Raw genomic sequence first — 21854 nt, 5'->3', positions numbered from 1 at the left:
CTCACGTCAGGGGGAGGGGCGAGGACGCCTTCGCCAATGACGAGCTGGCTTGCGTGGGGCGAAGGGTCGTGATTGGACACCGGCCGCGGGCGACCCTGGGCTCGGCTACCTGTTGCCAAGGCCGCTGCAGATCGGCTCGGCTGCGCGCGAGGAAGGTTCGTCTCGCGAGAGCCCAGATCCCTTCTTGGCAAAGGAAGGCGCCGCGGCTAGAGGATCGTCATGGACGCTCCCGAGGACTACGTTTGGCCGCGGGCAACCTCCGAGCTCATACTGCTCCCGGTCACGGGTCTGGAGTGCGTGGGGGATCGGCTGTTGGCGGGTGAGGTTTGGCTCGAGGCGCGCGCTAGCGGATAAGAACCCGGGCGCTCGCATGGGGCGGGACCATGAGAACAAAGGGATGCCCCTAAGGAGGAGGGCGGGCGGCCGGATGAAGCCCGACCGAGGTGGGCGGGAACCCAGGAGATGGGCTGGAGACCCGGCCGGAGGGGCCCCAAAGGAAAAAAAAAAAAAAAACCAACCCGATGTGGCTGTCGAGTTCCTTCACAATCTGCATCTGACATGGAAAGGGCGGTGGGGCCGCGGGAAAGCACGGGGAACCGCAGTGGCTTGGGAGGCGGGGAAGAGAGGGAGAACGGTGTGTGGCCCCTTCCGGGAGCGGAGCTGGTAGGTTGGAGGTGAGCCCCCTCAAGGTTGGGGAGTTGGGAGGGGAGGGTCTGTGGTGTGGCATCTGGGGAGGGTGGGGGTGGGCGGGGCCCGGTAGACGGGGCTCTGGCCTCCGAGGGGCGGGTGAGGCTTCTCCTTGGAAGGTGATTATGACGAGGATGGGTGGCGGGAAACCAGGAAACCAAGGATGAAACCTTTCCGATTGGGCCAGTGGCTGCGGAGGCAGACCCCGAGGCCTCTTCTGAGATAGTTGCATCCAGGGAATCCAATGTTGATGGCCTTTCGCGGAAGGTCAGGTCGAGAAGCATGGGCCATCTGAAGCAGCAGAACCCTGGAGAGCATCGAGGACCGAATGGAAGCCACTAGTTACTGATGGTGGTGCTGCTGGGTCTTTTAAGGTTCCTGAGGCAGGACATTGACTCTCAAGCCTTGAATGAGATTCCTATCCTATGGGGGGGGGTGTGGTTTTTTTTTTTTTTTTTTTTAAGATGTTATTTACTTATTCAAGAGAGACACACAGAGGGAGAGGCAGAGACATAGGCAGAGGGAGAAACGGGCTCCATGCAGGGAGCCTGATGTGGGACTTGATCCCAGAACTCTGGGATCACGCCCTGAGCCAAAGGCAGACGCTCAACAGCTGAGCCACTCAGGCGTCCCCTGAGAGAATGGTTTTGTGCAAGAGGAGGGATCTGGTGTGGGAGCTCTGGGAGTCCAAGGTTCCTATCATGGGTTAGACTTCTAAGGCTCTTGCAGAAGGGGATAGGTAGGCAGAAACCCAAAGAATCACAGGAATGAGCTAAGAGAAGAGAAGAGGTGAGTTCTTGGTGAGGATAAGCCTGCTAAAGGCCTTGATGCTGATAATTTGTTACTTTGGGGAAGAGAGGGAGTTCCTGGGAGACTGAGCAGGAGTGGAGTCTGGGAGAAGAGGCTGGAGAAATGAGCAGAGGCCAGATTGTTTTATTTTATACCTAGATCTGACTTAATGGTGGGTCGTGGAGAGAGGCCCTTTGAAGGGTTTTAAGCAGGGAAATGATTTAGGAAATGCGGGTTAGAAAGCTCTTCAAGTGAATTCTGCTCCTGTGACTTCCAAAGTGATTTTTATATTTTTACAATTCTCAGATTCTACCTATGTGCACTTATAATCTCAATTTCCAGCCTTCTTTGTTTATAAGTTCTAGGCCCAAGTGCACAGGTGCTTTAAAATTGAAATACTCCTGCTGGGTACTCCAGCTGAGCAAGGGGAACAACAGCCACCCAGGTGCTCAAGCCCAAGCCACTCCCTCAGTCCTCAAGCCAGTCTGGTTGATTTTGACTACAAAGTTGTGGCATCTGTCTGTTTCTCTACTTATTGCCATCATTCGAGGCTATGCAACTTTGGCTCCTGGACCCCATCAGCAGCATTCTCTTAGTCCATCCCCCAGCCCTTTGTTTCCTATTCCAACCACATGACCTAGAGTTCTTGCTCACCTCCATCAAACTTGCTGTTCCTTTCGTCCAGAAAGGTTCATCCATCTCCCCCGCATGCCTGCTCTTCCTCTGGTTACCACAGCTTATTTATTTCTCAGGGTGGCCTGCCCTGATAGTCACCAAGTCTGCTTAGATGGCACTAGAGTTTCTCAGTCTCTGCACTGTTGATGTTTGGCCCAGGTCTTTTTTTTTTTTTTTTTTTTTTAATTTAAAAAAGGAAACATGAAATTTAATTTAAAGGAAAAAAATAACAGAAATTGTCTGAGAAAACAACAGAGCAAATGAATTCCTGAACAAAGAGTTCTGCATCCTGGGGATCCCTGGGTGGCGCAGCGGTTTTGCGCCTGCCTTTGGCCCAGGGCGCGATCCTGGAGACCCGGGATCGAATCCCACGTCGGGCTCCGGGTGCATGGAGCCTGCTTCTCCCTCTGCCTGTGTCTCTGCCTCTCTCTCTCTGTGTGACTATCATAAATAAATAAAGAAAAAAAAAAGTATTAAAAAAATAAAAAATAAAAAAACAAAGAGTTCTGCATCCTGGTGATCACATTTATTGAAAGAGTTGGGAAAAAAATTAAACACCCTTTAGCTTAAGAATTTTTGAGTTATCTGCAAATCAACTCATTTCAGGAGTGGAAGAATCCTTGGTCATTTCTTAATATCAAAATGAATGCAGGTTTCTCTTTTGATGTCTTCTACATTTAAAGAGGCAATCATACAAAATCTCCTGTATTCCATACACGATAAATTCTTTGTTTCAGCCAACTCTTAATGGAGGAGCAACTAGTACAACACAATCTCCCCAGACAAAAAGCATCGGAATATTCCGTTTTGTTGATTTATATATCTCTTCATATGTTTCTTCATCAATTTCTATAGTAGTCACAGTTTCTTCCACATCTCCCAATATCATATTTATTTATTTATTTTTTTTTTTTTTAAATTTTTATTTATTTATGATAGTCACAGAGAGAGAGAGAGAGGCAGAGACACAGGCAGAAGGAGAAGCAGGCTCCATGCACCGGGAGCCCGATGTGGGATTCGATCCTGGGTCTCCAGGATCGCGCCCTGGGCCAAAGGCAGGCGCCAAACCACTGCGCCACCCAGGGATCCCCCAATATCATATTTAAATGCTGATCATAAGCATGTAATCTGCCTCGAAGCTCTCGGTCATTTCTCAGTTTCACATAAATTCGCTCATCCAGGCTGAGCCTGATGAGATCCAGGGGCTCTTCTACGGTGTTGGTAGTTTGTTGCTGGTCCATGTTGTCTGCCATCTTTCAAACCTTGCACCCTTTCCCCCAGGTCATTTTTTGGGTGAGGGGCTGTCTGTGATTCACAGGACGTTTCAAATCACAGACAGCAAGGCTTCTACTCCTAGATTCCAGTTAACATAACCCAGTTGTGACAACCAAAAATGTCTCCAGATACTGCTAAATGTCTTCTGGAGGGAAAAAATCACAGAAGTCGATTTCCCTCTTTTATGTTAAAGCAGCCTGTATAGTTCTTTCTTGGAATTTACCGAAGTTATGTAACAATGTAGTTTATTTGGGTGATACTGTTTATTTACTTATTTATTTTTTAATTAATTTATTTATTTATGATAGTCACACAGAGAGAGAGAGAGGCAGAGACACAGACAGAGGGAGAAGCAGGCTCCATGCACCAGGAGCCCGATGTGGGACTCGATCCCGGGTCTCCAGGATCGTGCCCTGGGCCAAAGGCAGGCACCAAACCGCTGTGCCACCCAGGGATCCCGGGTGATACTGTTTAGCTTCTGCCTGATGATCAGGAGCCTGGGTCTGTGTTTGTCTTACTCACTACCCAGCGTGTAGTTCCTTGTCTGGTGTATAATCGATGCTCAGTGAATGTCAAGTGTGGAAAGATGGAGATTGCAGGCTCAGAATGGCATGAGAGACTATTAGTGTCATCTCAGGTTAAGATCTCAGGTTAAAAGGTTGATATCCTAGGGATGCCTGGGTGGCTCAGCGGTTGAGCGTCTGCTCAGGGTGTAATCCCAGGGTCCTGGGATTGAGTCCCAGGTCGGGATCCCTGCATGGAGCCTGCTTCTCCCTCTGCCTGTGTCTCTGCCTCTCACTCTATGTCTCATGAATAAATAAATAAAATCTTACAAAAAATAAAGTAGTTTAGGGATCCCTGGGTGGCGCAGTGGTTTGGCGCCTGCCTTTGGCCCAGGGCGTGACCCTGGAGACCTGGGATCGAATCCCACGTCAGGCTCCCTGCATGGAGCCTGCTTCTCCCTCTGCCTGTGTCTCTGCCTCTCTCTCTCTTTGTGTGACTATCATGAATAAATAAATAAAATCTTTAAAAAAAAAAAAAAAAAGTAGTTTCAATTAAAAAAAAAAAAAAGAAGTTGATATCCTGGACCACAATCAGTGTGGTGAGGAGGATTTGCAAAATCTTTAGAAAATGAGCACAGGGGACTTGGAGACTGAGAACATGAGAAGATGTGGAAAGCTTAGGGGGGAATAAGCCATGATCTTCCTGGTTTGAGGCTGGGGCTGGGGCTGGGGCTGGAGCTGAGTAGAGGCTGGTAACAGTCAATGGAGTGAGCAGTGGAGTGAAAAGCATTGAGTAAGAGGGGAGAAAAAAAAAAAATCAACAAATTCACCAGGCAGCCAGAAGGCAGTTGAGGGTCATGGGAGCCTTGGCTACCGATGTGGGGGCCATCTCTCCTGGTTTTTCATGTCAGTGTTGAATATGCTCACATCTGAGCTGTATGGAAGAAGCTCTTGGAAATCCAGAGGGGTTCTGTTATGTCCCAAACATGGGAGGATCACCTTTGAGGACCCCCTCTTCCCTAGGGGAGGGAGGGTGGGAAGAGTGCATAGAGGCAGATGCCATTGCAGATTTGGGATGAAGACTGCGAGGGTTCCTGCTGGAAGCATGAGAAGTTAGGTGAGGTGAGGAAGAGGCTGTGTTTGAGGAAGCCAGGTTGAACCGAGGTGTCTGGAGTGACTGTAGGCACCTGAGAGTCCGCATTAAAAGTCCAGCTGAAGCTGAGGCCAAGGGTTTTCCAGGGTTCAAGCCAGCAGGATTGTGTGTTCTAGAGCATTCACAGGCTATATACCCGAATTTTCCCTGCCCCTGTCTCTTCATGGCTTATCAGAGTTGAGTGAGGTTCTGATGTGGCTCTCTGCTTCTGTCTAGGTGAGGGGCCAGATGTCCTGGTGTACAGCCTCGATTTTGGTGGCCATCTGCGGATGATGAAGCGTGTGCAGAACCTGCTTGGTCACTATCTTATCCATGGGTTCCGGGTGCGACCAGAACCAAATGGAGACGTTGACTCGGAAGCTATGGTGGCTGTGTTTGGGAGCAAGGGACTCCGAATTGTGAAAGTTAGCTGGGGACCTGGCCGCTTCCGGGAGCTCTGGCGCTCTGGGCTGTGGAACATGTCTGACTGGATCTGGGATGCACGTTGGCTTGAGGGCAACGTGGCCTTGGCCCTGGGCCATAACTCGGTAGTGCTATATGACCCTGTGGTAGGGTGCATGCTGCAGGAGGTACCCTGTACAGACAGGTGCACCCTCTCCTCAGCCTGTCTGATCGGGGACACCTGGAAGGAGTTGACCATAGTGGCAGGTGCAGTTTCGAATCAGCTCCTTGTCTGGTACCCAGCAGCCGCTTTAATAGACAATAAGCCTGTGGCCCCTGACCGACGAGTCAGTGGGCATGTGGGTGTCATCTTCAGCATGTCATACCTGGAAAGCAAGGGCTTGTTGGCCACAGCTTCAGAAGACCGAAGCGTCCGCATCTGGAAGGTGGGTGACCTGAGGGTGCCTGGAGGTCGGGTACAGAATATTGGGCACTGCTTTGGGCACAGCGCCCGTGTGTGGCAGGTCAAGCTCCTAGAGAATTACCTTATCAGTGCAGGAGAGGACTGTGTCTGCCTGGTATGGAGCCATGAAGGTGAGATCCTGCAGGCCTTTCGGGGCCACCAGGGTCGTGGGATTCGGGCTATAGCTGCCCATGAGAGGCAGGCCTGGGTGGTAACTGGGGGCGATGACTCAGGCATCCGGCTGTGGCACCTGGTAGGGCGTGGGTACCCGGGTTCAGGGGTCTCAGCTCTCTGCTTCAAGTCCCGTAGCAGACCAGGTACCCTCAAGGCTGTGACGCTGGCCGGCTCGTGGCGACTACTGGCAGTGACTGATACAGGGGCCCTGTATCTCTACGACCTTGAGGTCAAGTGCTGGGAGCAGCTGCTGGAGGACAAGCGCTTCCAGTCCTACTGCCTCCTGGAGGCAGCCCCTGGTCCTGAGGGTTTCGGACTTTGTGCCATGGCCAACGGGGAGGGTCGTGTCAAGGTTGTCCCCATCAACACTCCAACTGCAGCCGTGGACTTGACCCTCTTTCGTGGGAAAGTGCATAGTCTGAGCTGGGCCCTGCGTGGTTACGAGGAACTCCTGTTGCTGGCATCGGGCCCTGGTGGTGTGGTGGCTTGCCTGGAAATCACAGCCGCGCCCACTGGCAAAGCCATCTTTGTAAAGGAACGTTGCCGGTACCTGTTGCCTCCAAGCAAGCAGAGATGGCACACATGCAGTGCCTTCTTGCCCCCTGGTGACTTCCTGGTGTGTGGGGACCGCCGGGGCTCTGTGTTGCTATTTCCCTCCAGACCAGCTCTGCTCAAGGATCTTGGGGTTGGGGGCAAGGCCGGAGCTGTCACTGGAGCACTTGGAGCAGGTAGTGGCAGTGGTGGGGGTGAAACTGCCTTGACTGAGTGGGGCCCTGTGTCCACCCTCCCTTCTCTGCATGGGAAGCAGGGTGTGACGTCAGTCACCTGCCACGGTGGCTACGTGTATACTACAGGGCGCGATGGTGCCTACTACCAGCTCTTTGTGAGAGGCGGCCAACTGCAGCCAGTCCTAAGGCAGAAGTCCTGTCGAGGCATGAACTGGGTGGCTGGGCTTCGCATGGTGGCTGATGGGAGTATGGTCATCCTGGGTTTCCATGCCAATGAGTTTGTGGTGTGGAGTCCCCGGTCACATGAAAAGCTGCACATCGTCAACTGTGGTGGAGGGCACCGCTCCTGGGCCTTCTCTGATACTGAGGCAGCTATGGCCTTTGCTTACCTCAAAGATGGGGATGTCATGCTCTACCGGGCGCTGGGTGGCTGCACCCGGCCACATGTGATTCTCCGGGAGAGCCTGCATGGCCGTGAGATCACTTGTGTGAAGCGTGTGGGCACCATCACTCTGGGGCCTGAATATGAGGTGCCCAGCTTCATGCAGCCTGACCACCTGGAGCCTGGCAGCGAGGGGCCAGGTCTGACTGACATTGTGATCACGTGTAGTGAGGACACTACCGTCTGTGTCCTGGCGCTCCCCACAGCCACTGGCTCGGCCCATGCACTTACAGCTGTTTGTAACCATATCTCCTCCGTGCGTGCACTGGCTGTGTGGGGTATTGGTACCCCAGGTGGCCCTCAGGATCCTCGGCCAGGCCTGACTGCTCATGTGGTGTCTGCGGGGGGCCGGGCTGAGATGCACTGCTTCAGCATCATGGTCACCCCGGACCCCAGCACCCCAAGCCGCCTCGCCTGCCACGTCATGCATCTTTCATCCCACCGGCTAGATGAGTACTGGGACCGGCAGCGCAATCGGCACCGGATGGTCAAGGTGGACCCAGAGACCAGGTGACGTGTGTACTGCGAGGCAGGAGCATGGGGTGGTGTCCTGCAGGGCAAGCCCCTTGCAGCTGCTCCCAGGCTTCCCCTGACTGCTGTCCGGGTGTTTTCTCTGCAGGTACATGTCCCTAGCTGTTTGTGAGCTCGACCGGCCTGGTCTCGGCCCCCTTGTGGCTGCAGCCTGCAGTGATGGAGCAGTGAGGTGAGTGAGAGCAGAGGGCCCTGGGCGAAGACAAAAAGGTTGGAAGGTTGTCCAGAATGGGTTCTGAGCTGAGCCACCCTCCGCCCCCCAGGCTCTTCCTTTTGCAGGATTCAGGGCGGCGGCTGCAGCTCCTGGCCGAAACCTTCCACCACAAGCGGTGTGTCCTCAAGGTCCATTCCTTTACACATGAGGCACCCAACCAGCGGCGGTGAGAGGGGCTGCATGGTGGCTGGGCAGGGGCTCCCATTGTTTTCCATCTTCTTCACTGACCCAGCTGCCCTTCCCTGCTTCCCAGGAGGCTGTTCCTGTGCAGCGCAGCCACCGATGGCAGTTTGGCCTTCTGGGATCTCACTACCGTGCTGGACCATGGCTCTGGTGCCCTGGAGCCTCCGGCCGACCCCGGGCTTCCCTACCGTGAGTAGCTGGTGTGCAGCCAAGGCTGTCCCTCCTGCCTCCCACTTTGTTTTCAGCCATGGGGCAGGCTGGGCCCTGACAACCATCTTCTTCCTCCAGGCCTGGGTACCCCCTGCCTGACCGTCCAGGCTCATAGCTGTGGTGTCAACAGCCTACACACCCTGCCCACACGTGAGGGCCATCTTGTGGCTAGTGGCAGTGAGGACGGCTCCCTCCATGTCTTTGTGCTGGCCATGGAGGCGCCAGAGCTGGAAGAAGCCATGGGGGGTGATCTGGTACCCCAGTTGCATGTGCTAGAGGAATATTCCGTCCCCTGTGCACATGCTGCCCATGTGACAGGCCTTAAGATCCTAAGCCCAAGCCTCATGGTCTCAGCCTCCATTGACCAACGGCTGACCTTCTGGCGTTTGGGTCACGGTGAGCCCACCTTCATGAACAGTACTGTGTACCATGTCCCAGATGTGGCAGACATGGACTGCTGGCCTGTAAGCCCTGAGTTTGGCCACCGCTGTGCTCTTGGGGGCCAGGGGCTTGAGGTTTACAACTGGTATGATTAAGGTATCCCGCGGTGGCCGGCGTGCTGGGCATGGGACCTGCTCGCAGACAGAATGGAACAGGAGTGACCGTCTGTGCTCATGCCCAGTGTGCCTTGAGAGGAGGAGGCGGCAGCCGCGGGTTCCTGACTTCAGAGCAGGAGCTAGAGGTAAGGTGCTGTTCCGGCAGGCCAAAAATACACCCTGGGGCTGGGCTTTGTATGTAACAGAAACAATTTATTTTGGCTTCAGGTCTCTACTATAATCTTTATATCTTTTTTCCAGGTGAAGATTTTGTAAACATTCCTAGATATTGGGGTCTCTGTGGCCTTAGATGTGGCTCAGTGGAGGGAGACCCAGCATGGCTAGGCCAGTGTGGAGCACCTCACGCACAGCCCGCAGAAGCTGGAGACGGGCAAACATTTGACCAAACAGGTGTGGTCGAGGCTCCTGGAGGAGAGAAGGGGCCTGCTGGTCTCATTCTTTGCTTCCCTTGCCCCCCCTGCAATCTCCCACCCCCTCTTGTTGTGTACTTACCCCTAGGATGTGTACTCGGTTATAGTACGAGCTGAAATCCATGCTGAGCTGGACCAGGAACTTGCACATCTAGAGACAGAGACTGAGTCACTGGCCGGTCTCTTTGATCTCGTGCCCAGCCCAGAATAAAGCATCGAGTGTGCAGTGTCTGTCCCAGTCTTCTCTGGCTCACCGTCTCAGTGCGCGCAGTCACGTGAAGCCCTGAGGCTGCACATGCCAGGGCTGCTGTCTGGCCCAGCAGGTCTGGGAAAGGGAGCACGCCATTGAAGAGCAGCAGCCACTCGCCCTGGGGGTGGGGGTGGGGGGGAGAAGGGTGCTAGGAGGGGAGGTCCCAACCTCCTGCAGGTGCCTAGCTACCCAGGAGGACACTCACCTCATCCTGTAGCAGTGAGAAATCGAGACTGCTCACAGGTGGAAAAGTGGGGTACAGACCTTGTTCTGTGCTGTGCTTGTACCCCTCAAATAGCGTGGCAAGCCGGGCACAGTTGTACATGACGAAGGTGCCACTCCTGGTGCCCTTTGTGGAGATGCTGCTGTCGGCCAGGGCCAGGAGAAGCTGAGGAAGGGGGCATGAGTGCAGCCTTCACACCCAATTCCGCTAGCCCCGATCCCGCATGGCACCCAGGCTCACCTGACTCTGTGGAGCAGTGCTGAGCATCTCAAACTTGATAGTTGCCGCAGAGAGAATGCTGAAGACCTCTGTCCAGGCTGGGTCTGAGGGAATATAGTTGGTCAGCCTGGGCAGGCAGGGAAGCAAGTGACCTGCCCCTCCCGCAGGGCATAGCCAGGCTTTCCCAGGCGCACCTTGCACCAGGTCCCTGCCATGCTTCAGTGCGGATGCCTTGCACACCTGGGTGTGGCGGAGCCTGCATTTGGAGAAGGGTGAGTGGAGGGCTCAGAGGCACCTCCCGGGGCAGGGGGGTTGATGGTGAATCCCCCCACCTCAACTCAGTGGCCTCCCTTCCAGCCTTACTCACTCGTAGTACTCAGGGGCAGTCAACTTGCTAGGCGTACCAGCGACTTTCACTGGGCCACAGACCAGGTGCTTCTGTCAGGAAGATACCAGGTGGTTAGCCCAGGAGGTGGTACCTCCAGCAATAGATCCTCAAAGAACCTAAATCTGGTGCCTGGACTCCCACAGCGCCCTTTGCCACCAGGCTTTGTGCCCCTCTCAGGCTCACTGCTCGGGACACAGTCCAGCTTCCCCAATCTATTACTGCTCGATGTTCTCTAGGATGCCTCCACACCCTGCCATCTCCCAGGACGCTACACCTGCTGCAAGTACCCATTCACCAAGCCTAACATCTCTCTTAAGGTCAAGTGTCACCTATGGACTCAGCTGATATGTCCCTTGGTGGGTTTTCAAGGGCCCTCAGGTTGGTGGGGATGGGGGTCGGGGGACCTCCACCATCACCAGCCTACCTGTGTGAGAGGAGCCCGATCATCCAGCTTCCACCAAAGCAAGTCCAACTTTTGTTGCTGGAACTCCTCCTCACAGCTCACCACGTGTATAACCATGCAGACGTCTGCACTGGCATGTGGGGCCACAGCCTACAGGGTAGGAGGATGGTCACTGCGTGGACACAGGACATGGCCTGCCAGAGGCCTACAGGTTGGGGGTGGGGGTCAGTTACTAACCAGGCCTGGAGGGCTGGCCTGAGGCCACTGGCTTACAGCCTCCTGCAGCTCGGCCAGCACAGACAGCTGATCCTCAGTCACTGCAAAGAACACAGGGGCATTCAGGCTAGCCAGGAAGACAGGGTACCATCTCTCTGGCCCTGCAAGGCTCCATTTCCTACCCAGACACTTGTCCAACTTGGGGTCATAGCCAGCTGCGCGTCCCCGTTCTTGCAACACTTCCTTCAGGGATACTGTGCCTAGGACGCCCGGGGCCAGGGCTCCGCCCTCCCGGGCCAGGCCAAGTTCTGCAAGCACCCGGCTCCTCAGGGCTTCGGTGGCGGCTCTCTCCGAGGCAGCGGGCCAGTCTACGCGCAGTTGCTGCAGGAAGGTCGGCATGTGCGGGTCCCGCACGGCGGGCACCAGGCGCACCCTCACCCTGCAAAGCGAGGGCGTTGGTCTCAGATCGGGCACCCGGCGCAGCTCCCCCTCCTTCCCACCGGCATTGGCTCTAAGGCCAGCTCACTACCCCGGCCTTTGTGGCCGCGCGACGCGCTCACCCATGAGCGCGCAGAGCTCGCGCCAAATGATCGGCCACGAGCACGGCGCGCAGCCGGCTCAAGCGGAGCGAGCCAGGGGCGCCGCGCAGCGCCGGGCAGTGCAGGAGGACGCGCGGCCCGGGCGCGGCGGGCACGGCGGGCACGGCATAGGCGGGCACAGCGCCGAGCACGCGCTCGAAGACGGCAGGCCGCTGCAGCTGGAGTGCCAGGCCCGCGGGCGTCGGCGCGCAGCGCATCACCGGGGCCACGCCGGGGCCCTGCAGGCCGGCCACCGCACGGATCACGCGCTCCGGCACCTGTGGAAGGAAGGGCGGTGAGCGGGCTGCGGCGCTGCCACTGGCTGCACATGCCCTCCCGGCTGGCGCCCACCTGTCCATCCCCGAAGCGCGCTTGCAACGCGGGCCGCGGTGCCAGGAAGTCTCGGGCGCGCAGGTGGCGGGCACGCGTCTCCTTGAACCACACTGGGTCGCCAGGCCCCAGGGCCGTGTTGAGGGCCCCTAGTGTCTCTCCGACCCCCAGGCGCCCCGTCGCCATGGCGACCGGAAGGAGCCAGCGGAACCGGAAGCAGGGCGTCAGGAGGCCGAACTTCCGGGAGGGCCGACTGACCCGGGCGCGTATCCGGCGGCGGTCCCTGAGCTGACAGGTGCGCCAGAGGGAATTGTGGCGGCCGCTTCCGACCTTCGGCCCCAGCACTCCCTCCGCGTGGCCTGTCTGCCCTGCCTTGCCCCGGGTCCGGAATCTCGGGGTCCGCTGTAGGCCTAGAGTTCTGTCGTCGTCACCGGCATTAGCAACCAGGGAAAGGATCCTTGCTACCGGGCGGGGCCCGGACCGGACTGTTTCTCTCATCGAAATCTTAACCTATTTTTGATAACGTTTCATTCCCCAAATTTGACATTTGATCAAACGTCAGAAGTTCTAAATGATTTGTGAGTGGAATAGAGCAGCTAGTATTAAAGCCACTTTCACGACTTCCTAAAAAAAAAAAATCTTATTTTTGAAACAATTTGTGTTCTCCGGCTTCAGGTTATTTACAAGCATTTCCTCCTTGCGATCTGGGTCGTCTTTACTAAAGCAAAATGCGTGCTCTGGTAGAATTTCTTCTCTTGATTTTTGAGGAATTAGAACCATCACGATAGTTTCCAGAATTACCAGCTTTTAATTCTTTTCTTTTAACCTTTGTGTACATTAACAGAGATACTCTGGCTTAGGAAACGAGCCAATGTAGGCAAAATAAATGATGTGACCGTGAGAAGACCCAGTCTAAGGACTGCTCTCAGCTGGGAGCATCCCACTTCACTACAGAGAGAAAGCTCTTCCCTCTGTGTCACGAGGGCTCCGGAATTTCATTTCAGTGAAACTTAAATCCCCTTTTCCTCTATTTTCTTTCCCGGAGATTGAACCTGACACAGCACAGTGTGGGAAACCCTTAATTTCTGCTCTGGAGCAGTGAGAGTACCCAGAGCTCAGAAAGGAGGGAGTCTTAGGGGCAGGAAGTTTGGCAAGACCCCTTTCTGGGCCAGGGCTGCAAGGCCCTGCTGGGATCGCCGAAAGAGCACTGGGCGGACACGACATTCCCGATGGCTTCTTGGGTGCCCACTCAACGGGAGTGATCGTGTCATTCCAAAGCTCTTTCCTTTCCGCAGGCCCATGACCCTGGGAGAGCTGCTAACAGGGCTGAGGGCTGGAGGCCAAGCTGGAGACTTCAGCTGCTCTTGGTACACGAAGACGGTTGGGGTGGGTTTTCCCCAGGAAATGAAAGGCTATCTATAGCGAGTTGTGGGCTGGGGTGGCCCTGTGGGACTCACCGCCATTGCCGCCCTGACTGAAGGCCCTGCGACCGCCCTCCCTTGTCAATGCTACTCCAAGTTCCAGAGATGATCACAACCCAGGCTCTCCGACATCTACGCCCACCACTTCCAGCCTGAGGGAGCCCCTGAGACGGGCGGAGACCAGGGCGACCCAAATAAAATAGGTCTGGGAGTCAGGAGCTGGCCCACCCCATCTAGGCCAGGACGCTGCTCTGGCAGGAGAGCAGGGAACGAAATCCAAGCGCAGCTGGAATGCTCTGGAGACAACAGCTGCTTTTGGGATTCCGTTGCCCGCTGTCCAGCCGTGGGCGGGGGGAGGGAGGGGGCGATAGGTATGCCCCAGCGGGGGTGGTGGTGGTCCCTTGCCCTGGGGCCAGATCAGGACCCCCGATTCCCAGTACCAGAAGACAGACCTAGGAGTGAGGGTAAAACCGAGTGTAGTGGGAACGAGGCGCTCACCTGGGCCCCCAAACACTAGGAAGATTGGTGGGAGCCTCCCCTGGGACCGGTCCCGATCCGGATTAGACCCGCAGGGTAGGATTACGCCTGCTGGTCCCATGAAGCCAGGCCACCGTGCAGTGACGGTGGCAGGGAGGGCTTCGGGATCGACCAAAAGAGAAACTTGCCTGTGGGGCCGGAGAGGAAGTAAACCCGCGCACCCGCCTCGGTGACACCCCGCACCCGGGGCCCTTTGTCCCGTGACTCTGCCAGCGCCCGGACCGCCAGGGGCCCAGTAGCGGCGACGCGACCCACGGGCTCCATTGCGACCGTCTTCCGCTTTGCCGAACCTCCCTCCGCCCACCCCCCAGCCCCGTGGGTAGCAGACGCGTCAACGTTCCCTTGAGGCCACGACACGGTGGGGGCGCGGAGATGCCTGAAACCCGCGCGGGCGCCAGCGACTCTCGCGCCAGTAGGCCCTCTGATTCGGCTCAAGACGGGGGGCGGGGAATTCTCGGCCGCGAGCAGAGTGAGCGACGACAGGGAGATGCTCCAGCCGCTGTCTAGTTCAGTATCTGGTCCTGTCGGCCCGGTCGATCCCACCCGAAAAGCCACAAACTCCCTACTACTGCGTTCCCTTCCGCTGGCCGCGGCCGCAGACTCGGAGCCATTTTAAGGCGAAACCAATCAGCCACGCCCCCTCGCGCTGCCGAGAAGCCAATCCACGCGCAGCCACGCCCCAGGAGACGCGCGGCGGCGACGCCAACGGTCGCGCGGGTGACGGTTAGGGAGGGGCGTGACTCGCTGGAGAGCGAGGGGAACCTGAGCCGGCCGCCCCGCCCTGGGAACCCGACGCCCCAAAGCCTGGGATTAGGGGATTGGAGGCTGGCCCCCACGCCCTGAGCAGGTGTGCGGGACTCGACCAGGTGCGCGGCCGCTCCGCCCCAGTCCCCAAGAGCCCTGCGTAATGGCTGAGAGCCGGGGACCAGGTTGTGGCGGGGGCCGAGGCTGCACTCTGAGGCCTGCCGCGCCACCAGGTGTCTGACTCCCCCAGGACGGTCTGCGGGGGCCCGGGGCGGGGCGGGCGGCAGGTGCAGACACCGGAGCCGCGCTGGGGGATGGGCCCTCCTGGGACAATTGGCATCAGTTGACTCCCTCAAAATCCTGCGCTGGAGCAGCCGACCTGCGCGGTGCCCTCCGGGACGCAGGGGGCGCTGTCGCCACGCCGCCGTGGGCTCCGCCACGACCCGATTGACCCAGCGCCGGCCTCCCTGCAAATTGGTCCGCCATGGTCGCCGCGTTCGTGCTTCGCGGCCTATGCCGAGCGCAAGCGGCGTTGCGCTGCGCCCCAGCCGAGCTGCTGTGGTGAGCGTCCCTGATTCTCCTGCCCTCACCCCTCGGCCGGCGATCGCGGCCCGGCCCCTCCTGGCCCCCTAGGCCCTGAGCATACCCCTCCGCAGGGTCCCACGGCGAGGGCATCGGCTCACGCCGGCGGACGACGAGCTGTATCAGCGGACGCGCATCTCCCTGCTGCAGCGCGAGTCCCCGCAGTCCATGTATATCGACAGCTACAGCAGCCGCGGCTTCATGGTCAATGGAAATCGCGTCCTTGGGCCCTGCGCGCTGCTCCCGCACTCGGTGGTGCAGTGGAACGTGAGCAGTGAGGAGGCGGAGGGCCAGGGTCCCAGGCCCGTCCCCCCGATTCTGTCCCCGGCACACTTGGCTTTTTCATTACCCCTTTGCGGCGCAGGTAAGGGCTCTGTGGGGAAAACTGCGCGAACTTGTGTTTAACCTGCCTCCTCCCAACACAGGTAGGAACTCACCGGGACATCATCGAAGAAAGCTTCTCGCTCTTCTGGTTGCTGGAGCCCCGAATAGGTACTGGTGAAGGGGAGGGCTGAGGTGCTTCCAGCCCTAGAGAGCCAAAAGCCACCCCGCCCCAGCTTCCCCACACACCTGCCATTGGCTAGTGGTGGTCGTCTTTTCCTAGAGATTGTTGTGGTGGGCACCGGAGACCGGACTGAACGGCTGCAGCCCCAGGTGCTGCAAGCCCTGAAGCAGCGGGGCATCGCGGTGGAAGTACAGGATACGGTAAGTCCTGCCACTGGGGAGTGCTGAGCAGGGCCCAGGCCTGGCCTTAGCCAAGCTGATGCAGGCTTTCTCTTTGCAGCCCAATGCCTGTGCCACTTTCAACTTCCTGTGTCATGAAGGCCGAGTAACAGGAGCTGCTCTTATTCCTCCACCTGGAGGGACTATGCTCACATCTTTGGCACAAGCTCCAGAGTGAACCAGCAAGAACTGACCTAACCTGTCCAGGAAGGCCCTGGCACTTTTTCCAGAGCGCAGGGGTTTGCAGCGCTCACTAGCCCTTCCCCCTTTGGCACTGTAACTCTTGTCTTTCTTGCCAGCAAATTAATAATTTAATCCACTTTTCCAATTTTGTATTAGATGTGTTGCTGGCCAGGAGGAGCCACAGGTTCAGTGGGCTCATGGTGGGAGTTGTGAAAAAATCAAGGGGGATCCCCTATTTATCTAGACTACTTAGCTTCTCAGAGGCAGGAGACAGTGTAGGCACCTGTTAAAACTGCAAATCTACCTAACTTGCTCACATGCAGGTTTGAGGGGCTCTCAGTGCTTTCTCCACAAGGTCCTTTGGAGATTCAAGTTAGAGACTACATATGTGGGCCTTAGCCTGGTCCCATGTGGCCTAGCAGGAAGCCCTATCAATGGGTGCCAGTCCAAAGCCCCCATGGACTATTCCATGACCTGTCCTAAGCAGCCACAATGTGAGACTGAACCGTTAGGAGCCAGAACTGGCCAGACCTACCTTGTGAGCTGCTCAGGAGGGACTTTCTGAATCTAGAACTAGTATCTCCTTCCAGATCCAAGGAATATCCTGGCTTCCGGGTCTGAAGACTTTCCCTACAAATGAGTGTTGTGTTTGTGTGCATCTGTGATATTGGCCACCACATCTGCCTGTAGATCTCAAAGATCAGGCATCACTTTTTTTTTTTCCCAAACTTTTATTGAAAAACCAAGGGGGTATGCTGTATCCATTTTCAGAAAAGCCTCTTCTCGTACCTGTAAGCAGAATAACCAGCTTTTGAGGTAGGGGCAGGAGGAAGGAGGCATGGCAGAAACCTCTGCCCCAAGGGTAGGTGGGTACAAAAGGGTCCACCACTTACGAATGGAGGCTGTGGACACCACCTTCCACCTGAGCTGAGGATGTTCTCTTCTCAAACTTGAGTTCTCCAGAATACATCATGGCTCTGAAGAGGGGCAAATATCAGATGGGGTACCTAACCTTCAACTAGCTCCTCTACCCATCTCCCAGCTCCCCAGGCTTACCGGACTTGGGTCAAACTCTTGGCACCAATGTCCTGGCAGGAGTGCTGGATGCCAGCGATCAGGTAGGGGACAAATTTGTGGATGGACCCTTTGTCTTGCACAGCCCCAGACACCCCCTGGGCCACCTTAATTTTATCAGCTTCGCTGTAGGGAGACAAGACAACATAGGAAAGGTCAAGGATGGATAAGGCTATCAGTACAAGGCTGTCAGCATAGGGTAACTTGTCTTCCTGTCCTACCTGAAATACCGGTTTTGGCTGCTGAGATGCTTGTCCATGGCATCAAGAGACCCCATACCACGGTATTTCTTTAGGCGGATTCCATCAGAAAAGAAGTACTCGCCAGGGGCCTCAGTGGTAGCAGCCAGGAGGGAGCCCATCATGACTATGGACAGATAGGAGTGATGGGAGCAGACCCTGAGTGGCACTGGGGAAGGAATCCCACCAGACTCCCTGGGTGCTGGGCCTCACCTGTGGAGGCCCCAAGGGCCAAGGCTTTGGCAATATGACCCACATTTTGGATTCCTCCATCAGCAATGACAGGAACACCAAAGCGCCTTGCATATTCTGACACCTTGTAAACTGCTGTTGCCTGGGGCCGCCCACAGGCTAACACTATTGAGAAATGGAACAGATGGGTGGGTGGAATTAATGGGGACAGGCAAGGGGCCCTGTGGCCATAACTCAGTACCCAGGAGCTCTCAGCTACACCTGTACCAGGACTGCAGCCTGGTTGAAAAAAGAGTCATGTCTGGAATGGCTGCTGCCCCATCTGCCTTCAACAGTTCAGACAGCTGTGATGGCCTCCACTTAACCCTGCGTGTGCGCGTGCATGTGTGCATGGCCCAGGGCAGCTTCAGGCACATGCAGTCAGCAGCCGGGAAAAAGCCCCCACCCAACTGGTATCAAGTGGGGGTAGGGGTTACCGTGCAGTTAGTACCCAGAGGTCCACTACTCCCTCCCTGCATGGTTGGCAGCTTGGGCAAAATCAGGGCAGTGGTCACGTGGAAGGGAGAGCTTGTTGGTCCTTGAGCTGTGCCTACTGTAGGAAATGTGGGCAGACTAGGGCATACCTGGGGAAGAAGGTCCCCTATGAGCACCCCAGTAAGAGGAAGGAGCTGTGTTCTCCAGCAGCCCCCAAAACCATGGTCTGTCCTTCAGTTTGCCCTGCCCACCCAACAGCACCACAAACCCCGGGAGCTACAGCTACAGTCAACCAAGCAGCCGGGCAGTGGGCAGCTGGGCCGGGCCAGTGGGCCGGGCTGGACTTACTATAGCAGCCCTTGACAGTAGAAGGGCATTTGGGGCTGTGGGACTTTATGTCTGGAGGGATCTTGGGAGCCACTAAATAAAACAAACAGACCAGAGTTTAGAGAGGGTGCACAGCAGGAGCAAGAAGGCCAGGCTAGGCAAGGGGGAAGGGGCGGGGAGTGGCAGGTGAGGAATGACGAGCTCGTCTTCCAGCCATGTCATCCATTCAAGGGGCCTTTTTGGCCCTGGGATTGCCCCTATTGGGAGGACTCAGTATAGTTTCCACAGAGTGCTTGGCTTTGGGCCATATGGGGCTAAGGGTCCTGCTGAAGCCAGGGCCTCTGAGGGTCCCACTGAAGCATTTCCTACCTTCTTGGGTGATGCAGATGGAGCCACTGCCCATGCCCACCCGCAGGGCATCTACACCAGCATCAATGAGATTCTTGGCCTGAGCAGCCGTGACCACTATAGTAAGGAACAGTAAAAGGCTTATGTGAAGGTCTGAGTGGGAGCCTAGCTCTCCTAATTCTTATTCTACATCCTTGGGTGCCCAGTCTTGCCTCACCATTGCCTCCAATAACCTGGAGAGTGGGGTATTTCTCCTTGATGTACTTGATCATGTTGATCTGGAAGATGGAGTTTCCCTGCGAAGAATCCTGGGATAGGGAGAAAGATTCAGTGAGACTGATAATATGACAGCTGTCCCAACCACCATACCCTGCCTGTGCAAGAGCTCACCAAAACCACTACATCCACACCAGCCTGAGCTAGCAAGTCCAGCCGGTACTTGTCATCTTCGTGAGTGCCAATGGCTGCTCCACATAGCAGCTGCTTCTTGGCATCTTTGGAGGCCAGTGGGTAATCTCGGTTTTTCTTCAGGTCTGTCCGGGCAATGATGGCTACCAGCTCATCATCTTCATTTACAATGGGTAACTTTCCTGGGGGTAGGGAAGGTACATAAATCAGAACGCTGGTCTTTGGTTCCAGAACCCTTCCACCTGCAGAACTCACCCTTCTTGCTGCGCTGCAGAATTTCATTTGCTTCCTTCAGTGTGATGCCTGCAGGGGCTACCACCAAGTCTTCCCTCTTCGTCATGATCTACAAGGGAGGGGAGCTCTGAAAAAGGGCCAGAGACCAGACCCCCCAACAGACCCTGCCCTAACTCGGATGATGTTCCACATACCACCATGATCCTACCTTGTACTCCAACCACCTTTAGTGAACCCAACAGCTAGTCTAGCAATATAGTAGCATGGATGAAAATTAAGTAGAAAAGACAATGTGGTACACAGAACATCCTGTCACATAATAGAGAAAGAAGGACCATGCCAGAGCAATGACAAGAGGAGGCCAAAGTTGGTCCTTGAGCACTGACCCCACCTTGGGAGTGGCAACTTAGCATGTGTGCTGGCAAACACTTGGGCAGATTGAGAACATCTGGTGGGGAAGGACTCCAGGAACTCTATGAAGGGGTCAGACAGTTGGCAGAGCATTCATCTTTCCTGGAAGCAGAGGCCCCAGAGATGCCATTCAGGCAACAGATGGTGTCTTAAGCCTTGGCCGCCAGAACTTGGCTTTGCTTTGTCAGTTGCACTCACCTCTTCCAAAAACCGGTCATGTTCCTCTTCCTTGAGAAAATCTATGTCCCTTGAGGAAATGATGCCCACCAAACGGCTCCCCATCCGGCCTGTATCGGTGATTGGGATACCGCAGAATCCATGCCGGGCTTTGGCTTCAAACACATCTCGCACTCGATCCTTGGGGCTGAGGACCACAGGGTCTGTAATGAACCCCTGCTCGTATTTCTGGAAGGGATGGTAAGAACATTTCTGAGCCACATTTACCAGTTTGAAGCCTGGGGTGTCTGCCAACTCCCCCTCTGGCAGTACCATATGACCAAATCACAGTTCAAACATGAGTGGGCTATAGGTACTATCCACCCGGTCCTCTTCTGTTGCCTAGGACACAGGGTCTAATGAACCCCAAAGTGGGGAAGAAAGGACCCTAGATTAGGAGAATAAATCCCCCACTTCCACCCCACTCCACCTCAGTGCAATTCCCAGGAGCTCTTGACCATGACCCTTGCCCTTCTGACCTTCACTTTCCGAACTTCGTTGGCTTGGAACTCAGGTGTACAGTTGTGGTGGATGAAGCCAATACCACCTGTAAGCTGCACGATAAAAGGTAAAAAAAAAAAAAAAAGACAAAGCAGCATGGCTGTGTAGGTCTTTGGGGAAAAGTGTGAGGCCCCTTCTTTTGTCCTTCCACCCCATGATGCTCACCGCCATTGCTATGGCCATGCCAGCCTCTGTGACTGTGTCCATGGGTGAGGAAACCAGTGGGGTCTTCAGAGTGATCTTTTTGGTCAGAGCAGAAGTCAGGTCCTGAGGAAATACAGCCAGCTAATGTGGAAAAACACCTCATATTTCTCAGGATGGTGTCAGGTCCCCCATAAACCGAGTACTCTGTATGACCTGCATGCCAATAAGATTTCCATAGAATCCACCCGCATGCCCAAACCTGATGTGGTAGCCAAAAGACCAGGGAAAACAAGTACCTTACCCAACCTTGACGCTCAGGACCCAATTTCTGGCCATACTCACCACCTGGTCTGCAGTGAAGTCGATGTACCCAGGGAGAATGAGAAAGTCACTACGGGGGAGGGGAGTGAATTGGGAATAAGGCTCAGGATTAGGGCAGCCTGAGATTCCATCCCCATAGATCATGTCATAAGGCATTTGGGCCTAGAGAGCACTGACCTAGCCCATGTCAAGGCAGGGCAGACAAATCACAAGGTGGAGATGGAGTCAGGACCTTTTCTGCCACCTAGCTGTCATCAGCGACCCTGGCACCCTGACAACTCCATGTGCCGAGAGAATGGAGCTTCTAGTCTGGAATCTCAAGCACTGCCAAGCTGCCTCCTCCATCCCGCCCCACTTCAGATCTATCAAACGGAACCCCAGAGACGGGAGGGGGATTTTCCGGAACCTGTCTCCCATGCCCAGGTCCAAGCGGGTTCAGAGGAAAACCCCGCCCGGCCTCCCAGGCCAGCGCGCCACCCCACTCCTCGCCCAGGTGAGCCCGCTAGGCCCGCACTTGTAGGTGAGGCCATCCCCGCAGTTGAACAGCTGCTGTGCCGTGAGCCCGTCGTCTGGCACGTAGGACGTGCCCCCGCTAATCAGGTAGTCGGCCATGGCCAGCACCGGGCAAAGCCGCGTGTGTCCGAAGACCGCGCCGCAGAGGCCTCTGCCGTCTGGGCCGCGCCAATATAAACCCGCGGATATCGTCACTGCGCCCTGCGCGCCGCTGACGTCAGGACGCAGTGCGAACAGGCGGAGCCCGCACGCTCCCAGGGCGGAGCTATCGAGTGAACGC

General features: G+C 56.0%; 4 protein-coding genes across 13 annotated transcripts; 2 read left to right on the top strand and 2 right to left on the bottom strand.

Moving 5' to 3' along the window:
• The first annotated feature begins 183 nt into the window (after positions 1-183).
• Positions 184-9606, top strand: WDR6 (WD repeat domain 6). The gene is made up of 7 exons (XM_049097979.1): positions 184-324; positions 5304-7780; positions 7890-7973; positions 8065-8181; positions 8269-8387; positions 8487-9090; positions 9206-9606. Exons 1-6 carry the CDS (start codon positions 220-222, stop codon positions 8942-8944), a joined length of 3360 nt encoding a protein of 1119 aa, XP_048953936.1. The 5' UTR covers positions 184-219; the 3' UTR covers positions 8945-9090; positions 9206-9606.
• Positions 9137-14542, bottom strand: DALRD3 (DALR anticodon binding domain containing 3). 4 transcript variants are annotated; one of them, XM_035703206.2, is made up of 12 exons: positions 12004-14542; positions 11635-11930; positions 11257-11513; positions 11096-11175; positions 10880-11008; positions 10435-10505; positions 10262-10323; positions 10089-10171; positions 9831-9974; positions 9630-9743; positions 9458-9526; positions 9137-9370 (listed from the first exon to the last, which is right to left on the bottom strand). In XM_035703206.2, exons 1-12 carry the CDS (start codon positions 12478-12480, stop codon positions 9251-9253), a joined length of 1902 nt encoding a protein of 633 aa, XP_035559099.1. In that variant the 5' UTR covers positions 12481-14542; the 3' UTR covers positions 9137-9250. The 4 variants fall into 4 exon arrangements, 3 of the variants coding, with proteins under 3 accessions (XP_035559099.1, XP_025311574.1, XP_035559100.1); XM_025455789.3 differs by having other exon boundaries at positions 9831-10013; positions 12004-14539; XR_003140551.3 differs by having other exon boundaries at positions 9228-9370; positions 9630-9700; positions 9831-10013; positions 12004-14541.
• Positions 14543-14630: 88 nt separating this feature from the next.
• On the top strand, positions 14631-16317 carry NDUFAF3 (NADH:ubiquinone oxidoreductase complex assembly factor 3). Of its 3 annotated transcripts, XM_049097984.1 has the most exons (6): positions 14656-14806; positions 15059-15245; positions 15341-15533; positions 15692-15758; positions 15871-15971; positions 16051-16317. In XM_049097984.1, exons 2-6 carry the CDS (start codon positions 15169-15171, stop codon positions 16165-16167), a joined length of 555 nt encoding a protein of 184 aa, XP_048953941.1. In that variant the 5' UTR covers positions 14656-14806; positions 15059-15168; the 3' UTR covers positions 16168-16317. The 3 variants fall into 3 exon arrangements, with proteins under 3 accessions (XP_025311584.1, XP_048953942.1, XP_048953941.1); XM_025455799.3 differs by having other exon boundaries at positions 14631-15245; XM_049097985.1 differs by having other exon boundaries at positions 14655-15242.
• Positions 16318-16883: 566 nt separating this feature from the next.
• IMPDH2 (inosine monophosphate dehydrogenase 2) lies at positions 16884-21779 on the bottom strand. 5 transcript variants are annotated; one of them, XM_025455792.3, is made up of 15 exons: positions 21576-21765; positions 21083-21131; positions 20762-20881; positions 20575-20649; positions 20078-20284; positions 19490-19577; positions 19217-19416; positions 19044-19134; positions 18848-18943; positions 18500-18571; positions 17699-17842; positions 17468-17612; positions 17229-17372; positions 17066-17149; positions 16884-16961 (listed from the first exon to the last, which is right to left on the bottom strand). In XM_025455792.3, the coding sequence occupies exons 1-15, from the start codon at positions 21671-21673 to the stop codon at positions 16940-16942; spliced, it is 1635 nt and encodes a 544-aa protein (XP_025311577.1). In that variant the 5' UTR covers positions 21674-21765; the 3' UTR covers positions 16884-16939. The 5 variants fall into 5 exon arrangements, with proteins under 5 accessions (XP_025311577.1, XP_025311578.1, XP_025311581.1 ...); XM_025455793.3 differs by having other exon boundaries at positions 20762-20863; XM_025455796.3 differs by lacking the exon at positions 18500-18571 and having other exon boundaries at positions 20762-20863; positions 21576-21779.
• Positions 21780-21854: the final 75 nt, after the last annotated feature.

Source organism: Canis lupus, chromosome 20, assembly GCF_003254725.2.
Source record: "Canis lupus dingo isolate Sandy chromosome 20, ASM325472v2, whole genome shotgun sequence".
Classification (NCBI taxonomy): Eukaryota; Metazoa; Chordata; class Mammalia; order Carnivora; family Canidae; genus Canis; species Canis lupus.
Note: the sequence above shows the minus strand (reverse complement) of the source record. Positions and strands in the feature narration are given on the sequence as shown.